Source organism: Orycteropus afer, unplaced genomic scaffold (assembly GCF_000298275.1).
Source record: "Orycteropus afer afer isolate SDZICR_OR568_19922 unplaced genomic scaffold, OryAfe1.0 scaffold00128, whole genome shotgun sequence".
Taxonomy (NCBI): Eukaryota; Metazoa; Chordata; class Mammalia; order Tubulidentata; family Orycteropodidae; genus Orycteropus; species Orycteropus afer.
This window is the reverse complement of record NW_006921715.1, coordinates 1414941-1432079: the sequence shown is the minus strand read 5'-3', so window position 1 is coordinate 1432079 and position 17139 is coordinate 1414941. Positions and strand designations below refer to the sequence as shown.

Genomic DNA, 17139 nt, shown 5'->3' with positions numbered 1-17139 from the left:
AAAAAAAAAACGAAAGGTCACTTTTTCTCTCTGAACACTGGCGTGTAGCTACGAAGTCTCAGGTAAAAATGTGCCTAAAATGCTCAGCAGATTCCGAATCCAGGGTGGGCGAGGCCACCGGGAGAGTGACGTCACAGTGGGCAAGAAACCCAAGGGCAGCTGGCACCTTGGGCTTCAGGGTCCGGAACCAGAGCATGTGAAAGGGACGGGGACCCCCTGAAAGGACACCAAGGTCAGCAACACCCCACCTGGGCTTGTAGAGAGCTGGGGGAGGGGTTCACTTGTACCTGGCACACTGTCCCTCCTAGTGCCCTGAGCTGTGGCCTCCTGGCCCACCCTCACCTGACCCTCCCCAGTGCCAGGCTACCTGCAACTGCCAACCTGTGCCGGGGTCCGTGGGCCAGGTAGTCACTGTTGCCTTTTTCAACAGCTTATTAAGTTTGCGATGCACCTGTCGCAGTGTCCTAGAAGGCCACCCTGAATGCATTAGCTCAGGTGGCAGTGTGGGGGCAAGTGCCACCCGCATGCAGGCAGGCTCTCAGGTGCTCGCCCCAGCCCCTGGTGCTGCTGCGGGACTGGGGAGTTGGATCCCTCTGAGGGGTGGGCTCCCACTAGGTCACTGGCCCTTATTGCTTATTTTTGGTGGTGGCCAAGCCAGTGCTCTGCAGACGTGATTCTAATGGCCCCCCGAGAGCTGCCACCCATAGTGTACCCCATCCCTCAGGGCTGCTCTGAGGTTCTTTGGGCTTCAGGACCCTGGAGGGGCCTCTGCACCCCTGGCCCATTGGCCCGCATGGGCAGGAATCCTACAGAACTATGACCAGTGGGTGTCCACCTAACCTCAAGTACACACCCTTCCAGAAAGCACCCCGAGAGGTGTCCTTAGGACCCACCAGCAGCCCTGCCTGGACCCAAGGAGGACAGGAGTCTCCCCTGAAGACACAGCCCACAGGCTTGGGTAGAAGGGCCCCAGCCCAGCAGAGGGACAGGGATGCTATGCTACCTCCTCCCCTGGCCCTGGTCCCCTCCTTGACACCAGGTGGGGCTACTAGCCCGCCTCTTGGGCGCTTCACACACTTGCGAGACTGAGGACAGAGCAGCAAGTGACTTGAGCCTGCGTGTAGACCCCAGGGTTGGGCCGAAACAGTATCATGCCGGTAACATGTCAGGCACGGCCTACCCACATGCTAGCATACTTCAGGCACTGCCATCTGTATCCCCCAGAGTGTTTGTTTCTTATGTGCACAAAATCACGTACCCACTCTGAGCCCCATTTTCCTCATGCAATAATAAAATATTCCTAGAGCACTTTTACAGTTTATACACGGCCATTTACACGGGAGGTCTCTTTGCAGACCCAGAGCCCTGCGGGGAGGGGCTCAAGCCACCCATTTTACAGCTGAGGACAGTGAGGCTTAGAGGGGGAGGTGAATGTCCGCGGCAAGGAGGCAGCAGGGCAGCAGAGGGCACTCAGGCAGGTTGACCCCTCAGGCAAAGGTGAACAGCCGCCCAGACCATGGACTGCGAGACGGCTGCAGGGAGCCTCTGACAGGCTCAGTGACCTGCTGAAGGTCACAAGGCAAATTAAAGCAGGCTCGGCAGTGGTCACCTGCAGCTCTGTCCACAGCAGTCCAGGGAGTGCCCGGCCGGAGGGAGGCCACAGGTGACCAGAGGCCCAGCCTGGCTCAGTGCCCTACAGGAGGTGCATGTGGGTGGGCACAGAAACCACCCCCAGGGCCTTCCTGTGCCCCGGCCCCTCACGTGAACCACAGAAGGTGGTGTCTGGCTGGGCAGGAAGGCGAGGGCACCACCTGGCACAGGGTGGAGCCAGGGCAGGGCAATGCACAGGGATGGGCGGGGCAACGGAGAGGGGGAGGGCCAATGCACAGGGATGGGCGGGCCCGGGGCGGGGCAATAAAGAGGGAGAGGTGGGGTCAGGGCCGATGGGGCCTCACAGGCGTAGGCCGACCTGGGGAATGCAGGAGGGGTGGGGCCGGCCGGGGGATACCGGAGGGGGCGGGGCAGGGAGGCTGGGGCGGGGCGATGCAGAGAAGAGCGGGGCTGGAGGCTGGAGGAAGGCCTGTAGCAGCCCAGGCTCAGCTGCCTCCTTGTCCCAGGACCCACCACGCAGGGCCGGGCAGGTGGGCAGGAGGTGAGCCACCCGTGTCAGGATCCTGGGGGCAGGAGGGGGGGTGTGGTGGGGGGTTTGCTGAGTTGCCCCTGCCCCAGGGCTAGGACACAAAAGCCTGTGACCGTTCTGGGCCTGGCACCTTGTTACACAGGCGTGGGGCCCGGGCCAGGGGGTGTAAGCCAGTCCAGGCGGCAGCCCCGTGCCGACAGCAGGCAGCGGTTTTCTTCATCCGGCTCACTGGGGTGCGAGGGGCGGGATGCAGAGGCAGCCGGGCAGCCGGGGCAGCGTCCTATGTACAATTCACCAGGACAAGAAGCCAGCACTCCGCCGAGGCCCTGCCCACCCGTGTGTGTCCGACGCGCGTCCACGGCGCAACCGCCTACAAAGGCCCCTTGAACTGGTTCCCAGACAGGTGCTGCCGGATGGAGGGCTTGGAGCTGGCGGCGTCCCCCAGTTTTCGCCAGACCACCTGTGGGGGTAGGGGTCAGAGATGAATGGCCCTCTTTGCAGGCCGCCACTCCGCAAAAACACGAGTCCCGAGCTGCCGTGCCAGAGGGGAAACCGAGGCCGCATGCGGCAGCAGACACCCAGCAGCTCTCTGCCCCATGGCTCCCCAGGAGGCACCGTGGGCGGGGGCTCAGAACACACCCTCATTTTCTGAGGATCAACCCTATAAAGCACTCGGTCTCCTTCTGGGAAAATGCTGTGTGGTTGAGTCTGGAATGAGATGGTCTCCAGGTGGGCCTAAAGGCTACTCCCCCAGGCCCAGCACCTCAGCTCTGAGTGACGCGTGCCCTGCAGGCAGCCAGCAGGGGGCACCAACATGCTGGGAGGCCAACCCACTGCCATAGGGGCCGTTCTGACCCACAGAGCCCCTAGAGGACAGAGTGGAACTGCCCAGAGGTTTCCAAGGCTTCAGGGAAGCCCACCGCCTCATCCTTCTCCTGCAGAGGGGCTTTGGTAAGCTGCTGAATGCTTTAACCACTGCACCACCAGAGCTCCTGAGGGGGACACCAGGGACCGGCAAAGGGGCTGGGTGCTGGGGAGACAAGGCCATCCAGAGCCCCAGGCCCGGCACTCCCAGTGATGGGCGGGATGCTGAGACCAAGGCCCTGTGCACGGAGGCCACGCGGCCCTCTCTGGACGGGCGGGAAGAGAAGGCAGTGGGGTGATGGCAGGCAAGGCCCAGGGCCTCCAGTGGAGAGGGTCTGCTGGGCAGGTGGGCGCCGGGTGGGCACCTCCCCCACCCCTCGCGCCGCTGCCAGGAGGCGCCTCACGTTGCACATCTCGCGGACGATGGCCTTCTCCTTCTCAGTGAGATCCTCCTCACAGCTGTCCCGGGGCTGCCGGTCCAAGTTCTCGTGCACCTCCAGGACCTGCGGGCAGCACAGCGTCACTGGCGCCCCGCCCTCCCTCTCCCGCGCACGGACGCTTCACGGCCTGGGGGACAGGCCTGGGGCATGAGGGCCAGACGTCCTGAGGCCGTGCTGCCCCCCCTCACCCCTGCAGCACTGAGGATGCTGGACACAGAAGGCATCGCCCCTCGCCCTGAGGCCACAGCTGGAGACGGAGCGCCGGGAAAGGGCAGGCCGGGTGGGAAGGACGTCCCTCAGACCCCCAGATGGGGCTCCCGGTGAGGGGCACGCAGATTCCGTGAAGATGACCATGCTCCTGCACTCGACAGTGCGTGTGGCCTGGGGCGCACGTGTGCTGTGTCTGTGCCGATGGAAGGGTGTGGGAGCATCTGCATGGGTGGGGGGTGAGGACTGCAGCTGTCCACAGACAGGTGGGGAGCAGGGGATGGCGGGGACGTGTCTCTCCAGGTGTGTCGTATACCCAGGGCCCCGCTGCACCTGGCAGCCAGCGGCCAGCCTCTCTGGCCCTCGCTCCCTGGCCTGGGGCTGCCTGGCCCACCCCAAGCCTGTTTCCCAGCCGCAGCAGCTCTGCTGGCCACCCCAGGGAGCCTCGGGATCCCCCCCACATGCTTCTGGCGGCCACAGCCCCTCAGTCACCCCAACAGAGAGGAGCAGAACATCCCAGGCCCCACAGAGGGCTGCAGGCCTGGCCTTACCTTCATGGCGTGCATGACAGCCTCAGGCTTCTGTGCTGAAGAGCCGTAGCCAGATGGAGGCGGGGAGGGCAGCTCGAGGCAGGCCGGGCCCTGGGGGTGATGACCACATGTGTGACCAGAGCCTCAGAGAGCACCCCAAATGTGTGGGCCCAGGCCCAGGCAAGAGATGGGGCTAGAGCAGGGAGAGGGGAGTGGATGCGGGCAGAGGGTGCAGGCCGAGAGAGGGCCCTGGGAAGCGGGGGGGCGGTCTACATCACGCGGATGCTGTGGATGGCACCCCCACATCTCCAAGTCTCAGCACCCTTCTCGGTCAGTGTGGCCCTGATGCCAGCCCCAGGGCAGGGGCCACTCTAAGCTCATGGATAAGGCCAGGACTGGACCTCCAGCACCAAGACCACACTCTGTAGGGACATCGTGCCCTCCCCGAGACCAGCTGCCTGGGGTAGCCTCCCGACCGCAAACTCCCCGGGCCAGCATCCCACCCTCTGCAGTGAGCCACACACGGGGGCAGGGCAGCAGCTAGGGGTATGGGGCAGGGGGACGCTGCCACCACTGACGGTCCACACCACGGGGCCCAGAGACAGGGCTTGGGCATGGACCCCTCTGAGCCTCCGTTTCCAGAGTGGGTCCAGGGCCCCGTGCCCCATGTGCCTACGTGAGCCTGGGGGACGCTGCCTGGCAGCGGCTATTTCACTAGCACTGAGCCTGGGCTGGGCTGCCCCATCTCTGGTCCACTGTGTCAGGAAACCAAGCAGGGATTTTTAGAGGGTGTCCGGGGCCACAGCACAAAGCAAAGCCAGCAGCCTGCGGTTGAAGGCAAGGGTTCCCCGCCAGCCAGCAGGGGGCGCCAGACACACATGTATGGGAGGCACCAAGTGCCACCTTCTGGCTGGGAACCTTCCAGGGAGCCCGTACACGTGTCCTAGAGGAAGACCCTGTGTGTGGCCTCAGTGTTCCCATCTGCCCCAGGGGCGCCCTGAAGGCAGGGCTGGGATTCCTGAGGGAACTGAGGACGTCCGTCCAGCAGAAACCCGTATAGAACACCAGCAGCACTGTTCGTGACAGCCCAAAGGGCAAAGCAGCCAGATGTCCAGCCACGGGTGGCAGGCAAACACAGTGTGTCCCTCCACGCAGTGACCTGTCGCTCAGCCACCAAGAGAAACCAAGTACAGGTACAGGCCTGGCGTGGACAGACCTCGAACACACTGTGAGAGGAAAGAAGCTGGACACGAGACAAGGTGCGTGACTCCACTTACAGGGAACGTCCAGAGAGACAACCACACAAGCAGGTTGGTGGCTGCCAGGGCTGCAAATGGGAGGAACGGGGAGTGACTGCTGAGAGGCGGGAACCGCTCAGGGCCGATGAGGACGCTCTGAAGTAGACTGGCTAGATTAGTAGATTGTGGTTTACCTGCAACTACACTGAAAACCACGGAATTGTACGTTTGCTTTTAAAAAGTCAAATGACTGGAAAAAAAAAAAAAGTAGGGCAACCACCTTCTCCCAGGAGCCTGTCAGAATCTCAGTCCCTTCTCAGGGACTGAGGGGTACACTGCCTCATACCCCGTTAAGAGTCAGCCAGGTCCAGGGTCGCCCTTTATATCTGGACGCTCTGACCTGGGACTGTCTACCCTCAGAGCCTCAATGGCCTGTACCCCAGAAAACACCAGTGCCCACACAGGCCCTCTGCCTCCCCTGGGCTGAAGCACTGGACTTGGGTCCTGTAGGCCCAGGAAGGGCTCGGTATCCCAGGAACATGCCAAAAGGCCTGGACTGCGAGCCCCAGCCCCAGCCCCTCACCTGCCACCTCACTTGGTGTGGTCCCTCCCAAGATGTCCCAGGTCCTCACAGAGCCCCTGCACACTAGCCTTGGCCCAGCTCCAGTGCCAGCTGGCCCCTCTGCTCACCCCTACCCACTCCCAACCCCTGTGGAACACAGCCTCACGCCGGCCGAGACTGCCAAGCCACATCAGCCAGGTGTCAGCGGTTACTACCACGGGACCCTGAAGCGTGGACCCTGTCCTGTGGACCTCACTGTGTCCTCTCCAGAGTGGGGTGACAGCCCCTCATGTGCAAGGCTCGAGAGGACGAAGGAGGGGAGGCACACGAAGACCCTCCAAGGCTCCTCCGGAAAATCTTCCGGGCCTTCTGGACAGTTTGGCAGCACTGCTGAGGTCACTGATGGTGTAGTAGACAAGGCAACTCAGCTGCTACCCAAAAGGGCGGCAGTTTAAACCCACCAGCCTCTCAGCAGAAGGAAGATGGTGCAATCTACTCCCACAAAGATTTACAGCCTCAGAAGACCAGTGGGGGGCACTGTGAGTCGGATTCGATCCAGTGGCAATGAGTTTGGTTTCGAGGCCTCTCAGCCCAGGCCTGGGGCACCCTCTCTGGGAGACCTGAGGGGAACCCCAAGTCAGCTCGTCTCCTTGCACCTGGCAGCCTGGTCCAGCACATGCCGGACTTTCCAGTTTGCAGGTCACTCAGGGCTCGTGGTGCACACCACTCAGGAAGCGCACACTTCACTGCCACTCTTATCATCATCCCACGGAGACTCGGAGGACGAAGGCCAGGAAATGACCGGTGGAACCCCCCGCTGCTGGCCATCTTGGGGCCCTGTACCAGGCAGCAGAGAGGCCCCTGAGCCTTGGGCTCCTGGTAAATATCTGGACGCTGCCCTCACAGGGCTGCTGCCGCTGCATTCCTGAAGAAGGTGGAAGGGCTTAGGAGAGACCCAGCAGAGCCTGGGCCGGCCGCCAGCCACACCCTGCCCTCTTCTGCCAGCACCGGGGCCCGGGAAGGGCAGGGCAGGAAGGGGCAGCGGCGACAGCACACACCCCGAGAAGCACGCCCGTCCAGGAACCCTGCAGACCATCCTGGGCCAAAACCAGCACCCACCAAGCATCTACCACGCACAGGTCGAGCACCCACCCAACTGGGCGCCCACTACATGCAGGCCGAGCTGGCCCCACTGGGCGTCCGTCATGTAGCTAGGTCAAGCTCTTAGGGCCACTCGCACCAGCCTCACGACCACCCAAAGGCCGCGGGGCCTCCTTGTCCTCCTGGTGCAGACAAGGGGCCGAGCTTCCCCCAGTGGCTGTGGGCGGATCTGCCCATCACACCTGCTGCTCTCCCATCTGCCAGGGCTCAGCAACGTGGGGACGTGTCCACCCAGGAGTCCGCTCCTTGGAGCCAGCTCCCGCCCCTCCCCTCCCACCCAGCAGGGCAGGCCCGAGCCCAGGTGCCGGCAGAGACCCGGGAATGACCCCAGGGCCCGGAGCTGATGTCTCAAGTGCGTGACTCAGATACAGCAGCTTGCCCCTGCATTCCCAAGCCAGGGGCAGCCCCCCACACACACCACACCACACCCCACACCCCCACCCCAGCTCCTCGTCCGCAGGAGTCCGTTTGCCGGCCCTCCGGGACACTGCTTGACAACGGACAGCGTCACCCTGAGCTAGCCTCAACCGCCATGCTGGGTCTGTACAAGGTTCCAAGGGTTCGGGGCCCAAGGCCCTTCCTGGGAGGGTGAGGCCAGAAGGCAGGTGCTGGCCTGCAGCCACAGGGGACTGAGGGAGCTCACAGCTGCACTCGTCTGAACTGGAAACACCACAGCCCTGACCACCACGTGGCCCACGAAGGGTCAGTGGCCTGCGTGACCTCCGGCTCCGGTGTGCAGCGGAGTGAGGACTCTGAAGACGTGGGGCCCTCATCCAAGCCCTGGGAGCTCCTTGGGGGGAGGGGTACTCACATTCTGCAGGGAGTCCTGGTAGGAGGGCAGCAGGGACGTGAGCTGGGACTCTGAGTGGTACGGCGAGAAGCCTTTCCGCAGCGTCCGGTACTCTCCAGGGCCTGCCTGCTGCAGAGGAAGGAGAGAAGTTAGGCGGGAGGGGTCAGGCGAAAGGTGACAAGGACGCACCTGGGCCCAGACCTGGCCAGAGACACCCATCCCTTGCTGGCTCTGCTCCCAGGCAGGCACCTCCTTGGAGGCCTCCCTGAGCAGTCTCTGAAGCCCCCTACCCTTCCCCAGCCCCACCCTGCTGTACCTATCCCCATCGCCCCTCCCTCCCTGCTGTCTGTCTGTCTCTGGTGTCTTCTCCCACTCAGATACCAGAGCACCCATCCCCATGGCTCACCGGTCTGAGCATCACTCAAAGGCGAAAGTCCAGGCCAAGTTATTTTCCTGGCCAAGTCCCTGTGACAGTCACTACATCATCTCCAAACAGGACTGCATTCTAAACCTGAACTCACGAAACGCCTGCACCCACAGAGTGCCCGGTGTGCCTCCCTTCCCCCTCCCGCATTATGCTATACAGAGAGGGCACACAGAGCACTCTGTGCTCACAGAGAGGGCAATGGTAACACTCTCAAGCCCCCGACAGTGCACCTCCCACACAGCCCCCATCCGTCCGTCACGGAGGCTGGCGTGTTGCTAGGACGCGGGACGGGTTTCAGCAGAGCTTCCAGACTGAGAGACCAGGAAGAAAGGCCTGGGGCTCTCCGAAACATCGCAGTGGCCTGATTCGAAACAACACGGTGATGAGGCAGGACCAGGCCGCGCTCTGTCCATGCGCATGGGCTTGACGTGAGTCGGGGACTGACTCACCAGCAAGTAACAGCAGCACCGTGCAAAGTCTGACGTGAGAAAACTAAGAGGCTTGGGGAAGTCCCCAGCCCAGGCCAGCCTCCCGGGGAAGGCTTAGCCTGTGTTCCAGCCACCGCACGGGCATCACCCTGCCATGGTGCTGGATTGGAAATGCTGCCCCTTTCCCACCAGCCCTGGGCCCAGACATCACTGTGCTGACCACACGCCATCCTGGTTCCGTTCGCCTCCCTTCTTCATAAGCTCCTCCGTGTCTGGACCAGCGCGAGAGCTGTTGGAAATACCGATCCTATGGTCTCCTCCTCCCAGGTAGCGCCCTGGGAGGGGGGCTGTGTCTGTGTGGCTGAGTTTTTCAAGTAGCAGCACAATTCCCACCATGTGCTCCACGCTCATCTATAAATATTTGCATGTCACGGAGCTTTGTTACCGAGGCGGGCCGGGAAAACACGCAGCTTCTCATTAACTGACACGCGGCCAGTGACGCATCCAAGCAAACCACTGTCTGCACACTTCCATCCAAATTAAAAACCGCAGCGTCTGCCTCGGGGGCCCCTCAGGGTGTAAGATCCTGAGATCTTATCCTGAGGGACGGGTCCGGCATCGGGAGGTGGGTACTGGCTACGGAAGGTGTGGAAACAAGTGCCACTCTCGGAGGGGCACTGCCACTCCCCAGAAAAGGACAGCTGCCCAGCGGCTCCCAGCATGGTCCCTCGGAACCAAGGGAGGGAGACCCGTAGACACAGAGCGGGCCCTGGGCACAGCGGCTCCGTGGGCTTCCTGGTTGGTGACAGGCTTCAATGCGCATGGAGGGAGTGCGTCCTCGGAGACACAGAAGCTCCGGGCCGGGGCCCCTCTCAGACCTCGGCCTGTGTGTGTCTTCACTGAGTCCCCGTCTGTGATAAGCTTTAATCCCGAGTGCAGCACCCTGCTGAGTCCTGACACTCATTCCAGCAAATGATCAAACCCGACGGAGGAGGAGGAGCCAGCAGGTCAGACGGAGGGAGGCTGAGGACCCCAAGCTGGCGGTGGAGAGAACCCCTGCATTTGTAGCTGGCAGGTCAGAAGGGAGAGGAGCCCTGGGGAACCCCAAGCTTGCGGCTGGCGTCTAAGGTCTTGGGCAGGCTTGGCGGCTTGTGCCATTTGCCTTGTGGCCTCTGAGCTGGGTCTGGTGGTCAGGGTCAAAGGCGTGGGGCTGAGTGTGAGCCTGGGCTGGCCTTGCCCCGAAGGACGAAAACCCACTGTCGCTACAGAGCTGAACGTGCCCGCTGGCACTCGGGGCAGGATGCAGGCGAGGCTCTGTCCAGTGGGACCAGGAGCAGGGGCGGCCTCGGACAGGCCTCCTGGAGGGTGACGAGGGGTGGACTGGTGGGGGGTCTTGGGGGCGAAAGCCACAGTCCGGGGAACAGCGGAAGATGCTCACCGCAACCTCTGCCGAGAGCACAGACTGAGAACCAGGGAAGGTGTGGCCTTAGGCAGCGCGTGACCTCCCTGTGCCCAAGTGCCCATCACTAACGTAGGGATGCTCACGTCCCAGGGTGTGGACGTGTGAACGTGTGTGAACGTGTCTGAACAGTGCCTGGCATGGGGTGTGCACGACTGAGCGTCACTTGTCGTCATTGAAGTAACAGTGTGTTCATGGAACTGTACCCTGAAATCCATCTTTCTAGATAGAGAACTCCGAGACCAGGCTTGGTGGAGACAGGCCCTGGGTGCCAGCCCAGACGGACTGGGCGCCAAGGCTGGCTGGCGGGGGACAGAGATTTCAGCAAGAGGATGATGTGGTCTCAGACACGCTGTTGTGCAAAGAGCATCCTGGCTGAGACAGAGGAAGAGCTGGGGTGAGCCCTATGGCAAGTCGCACTGCAGTCCAGGCATTTCCAAACCAAAACACACCCACTGCCGTGGAGTCTATTCCAACTCACAGCACCCCTAGAGGACAGAGAGGAACTGCCCCACGGGGTCTCCAAGGCTGGTGGTATAGTGCCTAAGGCACTTGACTGCTAACCAGAAGGCTGGCGGTTCAAACCCACCAGCCACTCCTGGAAGGAAGGTTGAGCAATCTACTTCCATAGTGATACTGCCTCGGAAACTCAAGGAGGGGTCGCTGTGGGTTGGATCTGACTCAACGACAGCGAGTTTGATTTTGGTTTTAATCTTTCTCCCTCAGAGCGGCTGGTGGGTTTGAACTCCCAGTGGGTTAGCAGCCCAATGCTTTAACCACTGTGACACCAGAGCTACCATGCAGGTACTCGGAGGCGGCCATTCTCAGGACCCAGAGAAGGGGACAGAGGTAAAGTCACCAGGCAGCCTGGGCCGGGCAGAAGCAGCAGTCCTTGTCTGCTGGGCCCAGGTCCCCGGTGTGTCCAAGCTGGGCGTGTGAGGGTGCTGAGGGGCCCTGGCCCAGCTGGAGTCACCCCAGGCAACAACTCAGGACTGGGTGAGCCAGGTCAGAGCGCCACCCCAAAGCCCGGCTGACTCAGCATCCCAGGGACCCAAGAACCTGAGCCCCCCAGGCCAGGAGCCAGGGACAGGTGGGCTCTTGGCTCCATCACCTTGGAGGTCCCCCTGCAACCTGGACCGACGACTGGCCCCAGGGACTGCAAAGGAGGTGGGAGGAAGGGCTTCTGGAGCCCGAGTGGGAGGGGTCATTTCCCCCAGTCTCCAGCCTTTATTCTGCAAGCTTGCAAAGTTCCCACCCACTCTGAGAGGGCGGGTCCCAGGAAGAGTGGAAAGGTGGGGCTGGTGGCCCTGGGTGGGCACAGGAGGGGACAGGGCAGAAAGGCACAGCACGGCAACCACGGCACCCCCACTGCACACGGGCACACACCAGCTAACATCACCTGCAGACAGCTTCGGGGGCGGCCGTAGGGACGGGGGAGCTAGAACAGAGGGAAGAGAATCATCAGCAGAGGCCGACCCTGACCGCACGTCACCCTCTGTCCGGCCTCGTCTCTACACACGTGTGTGACCGAAGCCCCTGGACCTTGGTTGGGCCAGGACCAGCGGGAGGGGTCCCCAGGGCAACCTCCAGGACCCCACACGTTTAGGAACTCCAGATGCAGCCACGACTATGCACTGCTATGCACTCAGTGCCTCCCAGGCTCACAGCAGAACACAGGCTCCTGCGGCCCCACCAGGGACACCCCGAGACCACTGCCAGCCCAGAGAGGCTAGGTCGGGGGCACACTCCCCGCCTGGCTTGGCTCTGTCCCCAGAGTGACTCCGCAAGGCTCCCTCCACAGCACAACCAGTAATTTAATTCCAACCCGCTGTGTTTTCTCTTTATTCCCTTTAATTTTAAGGGAACTCGTTTGCAGGCCATTAAGAACCGCGCTGCGCCAGCTGCCACCCTAATTAGCACTCAGACCCACCAGCGGAGACCGACTGTGCGCTGACTGCGAGGGGGCTGCGGAGAGCTGGTCCTGCCTCACCTGCTCCCCACACCATCTCACATCTGCAAACCACATTCTCCAATCCTGGGGGCACCCAGGGCCAGGCGGCCTTCACTGACCAGTGACAAACCACAGCAGGACAGACCATAGCGGTCGCTCAGGGCCCGGCCAGGGCACGTCACCAGCCGAGCGGCAGGTCAGCCGGCCCCACAAATCCCCGGGGGAGGGCAAGAAGGGCAGGCACCGCCCCGGGCGCACCCCAGGGGCCGCTTCTTGTGGGCACCCCACACACTCTGCAGGGCGTCACTGTCACCCATTTTACAGGTGAGGAAACCAAGGCACCAAAACCCCACCACAGTTTGCCCTTGGTCACCTGCGGTGCCCACGCCCACCTCCCCACCACCACCCCCTGCCCAGGAGCCCACGCACACTGCAGACCTCAGTTTCCCCTCTGTGCTTGGTGTCACTCTCCAGGGTTGCTTCTAACCTGAAGGCCCAGGCTCTGCTCTGTGCTGGGTGGCAGGACAGGGAGACAGAGAGCATGGGGCGAGGAGGGGCGAGGAGGGGCGGGGACCACAGCCTCGCCACACCCCTGCTCCCCAAGACACCAGGCCCTCCCCACTGTTCCGGGAAGATGCCACAAGCGCCCCCTGCTCTTTTGTGGAGCTGGCTCTGGGGCGCACAGTGGATGTGTCACCAGTGGCTGGCGGGGGAGCGACCCCGAGGGAACCCGCAGGGGCCCTGAGGAGTCAATTGCCTCCGCCCCCACCCGCTGCCGGCAGAGAACGCTCTGGGCTCTGGAAGGACAATAGCGCGCACGCAGGGCCTGGGATGAATCACCGAGCAGGAAGCAGCTGTGCTGACGGGCTCGTAAAGGCGACAGGAAAGAGGAAAGCAGACTGCAGCACAGGGCTGAGCCTGGTGCACGCCGCCACGTTTTCAATCAAAACTATCTTGGAATGAAATAGAGACCGCAGGGGAGGAAGGGGCGAGGCATCAGGAGTGGCCCTACCCTCCCATCCAAATCCCAGAGTCAGGTCCCCCATATTTCAAAGACTAATAGTATTCTCTCTCTGCTTCTGGCCAACAGATAGACTCCCCGCCTTGCAGAGATGAGGGACAATTTACGGAGCTCTGGTGACATAAGTCCCTAAGGCACTGGACTGCTAACCAGAAGGTTGGCGGTTCAACCCCACCAGCTGCTCCATGGAAGGAAGACAGGGTAATCCACTTCCGTAAAGATTCACAGCCTCGGAAACCCAAGGGGGTCGCTGTGAGTCGGAACGGACTTGACGGTGGTGAGTTTGGTTTTGACGAGATTTAAACGCTACAATCATAACATCTCTCACATGCCAGGACGGAAAGTCAAGGCCAGCATCCCACTCAGAGCAGCCATCTTTCTCTCTTTGTGGTTCCCCAACATGGTCATCCAACCTTCACTTGATTACCTCTACAGATGGTAGGGTCACTACCTCACAAAGCAGCCTCCCCTGTTGGCCTAGGAGATGGGGGGGGGCAGCCACAGCCTCCTCCAGGCCACCACCCAGTTCACCTGTGCTGAGCACTACAGGCCCAAGAGACCACTGGGGAACTGGGGAGACCTCCTGGGGGGCTGGGAGAGGCCCAAGGAGGCAGGACCTGAGCCGGGTATGGCCAGCACACAGGAGGCCAGGCAGCAGGCCCCGCTGACTCATCCCTGAGCCACCCTTGGCAACAGGCTCAGACCTGTCAGCACAGGCCCAGCCTTGCCCCCGGGGCTCTCCCCACCTCCGCTGGCCACCAGCTGCCCCCTCTGTGCACGGCAGCTGTGCTGCTGTGACAAGGATGCAAGGACTGGGGTACCCAGAGGGCAGGGCTCTGCTGAAGTCCATCACAGGGTGAGTGACCAGTTGAACAGTGACTGAGTGGGTACCCATTTTACAGATGAGCAAATGAAGGCCAGCAAGAGGGGGTGACTTGAGAATCCTCGTAAAGTGGGGTGCCATCTGAGTCGTCCCAGGGACCCAAAGGCCAGCGTGGCATCAGCAGCCACCAGGAAGCCCTGAGCCAGGAACACTTCTTTCTCTCTGTCTCTGCCACGTCTCATCTCTCCTGCTCAGCTCACAGTGGCAGCCCCCCACCCCAAGGCCACTGAGCCCTGTCCCTGACCCTGGAGACGCCACTCACTCAGCTGACATGCCAACTCCCAGGGCCCCTGCTGATTGGAGGGTTCAGGGCTAGCCTTTCTGCCACTGCAGCCAAGGGCAGATGGGTGTGCAGTGGCCCAGGGGCCAGGGCCTGGCACCCAGGCTGCCCTGGTTCCCTACTGCCCCCCCAGGGCGCTGGGTCTGGCCCTGCACTGGCTCCCTGGGAGACCACGGGTGCCGCCTGTGCCAACCTGCTGAGCCCCACCGGGAAGGAGCTCAGGGCAGGATCTGGCTGTCCCCACCACACACAGACCACGTGAGCACAGCCGGCTGGGCTCCCTGTTCCACATGGCCGCATGTGGGGGTAAGAGAAGCTCCCCCGAGGAACTGGGGCGTCTGGACACGTCTGCCCCGGCTGGTCTCGAAGTCCCCAGCACCTCCATGGCACCTCACCATGAGCAGGAGAGAGTAGGAAGGCTGGGCCCAACCTGGGGTCCACATGCCTGCCCAGGCCCAGCTCCCTGGCCACCCTTCACAGCAAGCCTGGGAAGGGGAAGGCCTGGCAGAGCCACCTGTGCAGCTGGTGCCATCTCCTGATGTTCCAGCCCCAGGGCTCAGCGTGGTGGTTATGTTTGTGTGTCAACTTGGCTGGGCCTGGCTGAGTGGCTGGGCAAGATGGTGGTAGATATTCCCCATGATGAGACTGGCAATCAACTCCACGGTGGGATCTACCACAAGCAGCTGAGTAGCTGCCTTTAGGATGTAGCCTGCTTCCTGTGTATAAGGAGAAGCCTTGGGAATGGTCTCCAGCTTATGGCACACTTGGACCCTGCATGTAGCCGTGTCATTGCTCAGCAGCCTGCCATGCTCTGCCGACCCTGGGACTTACAATGGACTTAAGTTAATGACCTGCCATGTGGTTTGGTAACATCAGGACTGTGCCTTTTTACTTGTTAACCTTAGGGCTTCTCAGCCTCAGCAGCCAGTAGCTGTCTGAGTGAAGAAAAGCCTCTAGCTGCAGTGGGCCGGGAGCAGGAGGCAGAGCTAGACCCCAAGGTTGAGGGGCTTTCACCCAGCCCCTAGAGCCTGGCACTTTGAATGTGGACTTAAAGCCTCCAAAGTTAATAAACTCCTGTTTGTTAAGGCCATCCCATTTGTGATATATTCCTGTCAGAGAGCCACGAGGTAACCTGAACACTCAGCTCTGAGAAAACTCCACCTCTGATCAGGAAAGGGGTCCCCGTGAGACTAGAAATGCCCATAGGAGGGCTTACCCAACAAGAAAGGTAAGCACGGGCTTACTCGTGCTTACTGACTAATCTGTAGTGAACTGTTCCACAGTTTTTTTTTTAACTACATCTTCCTTGCTTCCTAAGCAGCTCTGGGGGTGCAGTACCGAAGGCATCTGACTGCTAACCAGAAGGTTTGTGGTTCAAACCCACCACCAGCCACTCCGCAGAAGGAAGCCTGGGAATCTACTTCCATGAAGATTTACTGACTCGGAGACCCAATGGGGGTCGCTATGAGTCGGAATCAACTCGACGGCAGTGAGTTTGGTTTGGTTTTGGTACCTTGCTTCCTGGGTCGTCCATCCCTGTCAGGGATTATCAATTTGAAGAGACTTTGATTCTATAGGAAGAGCTGTGGGGCTGGGAGACAGACATGCCAGCAAGGCTTAGAAGCAGAATCTCTGATGTGGTGGAAATGTGTGAAATTGTTCAGTACAGATTAGTCAGTAAGCACAAGGGAGCCCGTGCTTACCTTGCTCAGTGGGTAATCCAACATTGGATGGATGGCTATGCCACACGTGAGCGTGAGCAGGTAACATCTCCCCAAGTCCCACCTGGAGTTAGGGACGTGGATAACACAGCCTGACACCCAGGACCCGGGGGTCAGGGACACTCTTGTCCTGCGGAAACAGGGCCAGAGCAGAGCCCCAAGGAACGGTGCAATCACACCCCACAAAATCCACACTGCAGGCAGCACACCAACAGAAGCCTGGGCTCCTAACGGGCTTCGCGAGCAGCCAGAAGGCAGTGTCACACGGCCACCAGCCACCAGCCACATTCCAGCCTTCCTTCTCTGTAGCAGGCGCCATGCCCCAGGGGCCAACCACTCTGCTCCCGGGATGAGCGGCCTCCACCCTGCCCCACAGCAGGGCCTTGATCCCTGACCCTGCCCTGCCACCTCCAATACCTGCCACACCACCTGCCAGCTGCTCCCGCTGCTGCCACACACACCCCCAGTGCCCGCAATGCCAGCTGACCGCATAGCATATCGGTCTGGAGGCCACCCCGCAGGCAGCCCCACCCCACAGCCACGTGGAACTCCCGGGACCCAGTCAGATGCCAGTGCACCCAACCCCCCAGCCTTGCCAGCCCTGAGGAGCCAGCACCTCCTGCCCCACAGGCCACCACGTGTGCCCACCCCACACAGGCCCCAAATAACATACAGGATTACAAGAGCCAGCCTTGGACCTGAGTGGCTGACTCCGCACTGGAACATGTGAAGGTCAAAGGAGGGGGCTAAGAAAGAGCCTGGGGTGGGGTGTGCACACACCCCCCACTGCAGAGGGAAAGAGCCCAGTGTGAGGTGCACGTGCCATAGTGTGAGGTGTGCACACATCCCACAAGGAAAGAGGGAGGGGGAGCCCAGTGTGAAATGTGCAGGCGCCACGTCCCGCAGGGAAAGAGGGAGGGGGAGCCTGGTGTGAGGTGTGTAGGTGCCATGTCCCGTATGGGAGGGGGGGCCCAATGTGAGGTGTGCACACGCCATGTCCCACATGGAAGGATGGGGAGCCCGGTGTGAGATGTGCA

The 17139-nt window shown here is 61.5% G+C and overlaps 1 protein-coding gene across 1 annotated transcript in view; it reads right to left on the bottom strand.

The window, feature by feature from the left end:
• Nucleotides 1-2510: 2510 nt before the first annotated feature.
• The window catches only part of CCDC85C (coiled-coil domain containing 85C), a 17000-nt gene continuing 2371 nt past the window's right edge, over nucleotides 2511-17139 (bottom strand). Inside the window, exons 3-6 of the mRNA XM_007944608.1 lie at nucleotides 7954-8061; nucleotides 4203-4292; nucleotides 3409-3507; nucleotides 2511-2600 (exon numbers count right to left, since the gene is read on the bottom strand). Coding sequence (XP_007942799.1) covers nucleotides 2511-2600; nucleotides 3409-3507; nucleotides 4203-4292; nucleotides 7954-8061 — 387 coding nt within the window. The remainder of the gene's footprint in view (nucleotides 2601-3408; nucleotides 3508-4202; nucleotides 4293-7953; nucleotides 8062-17139) is intronic.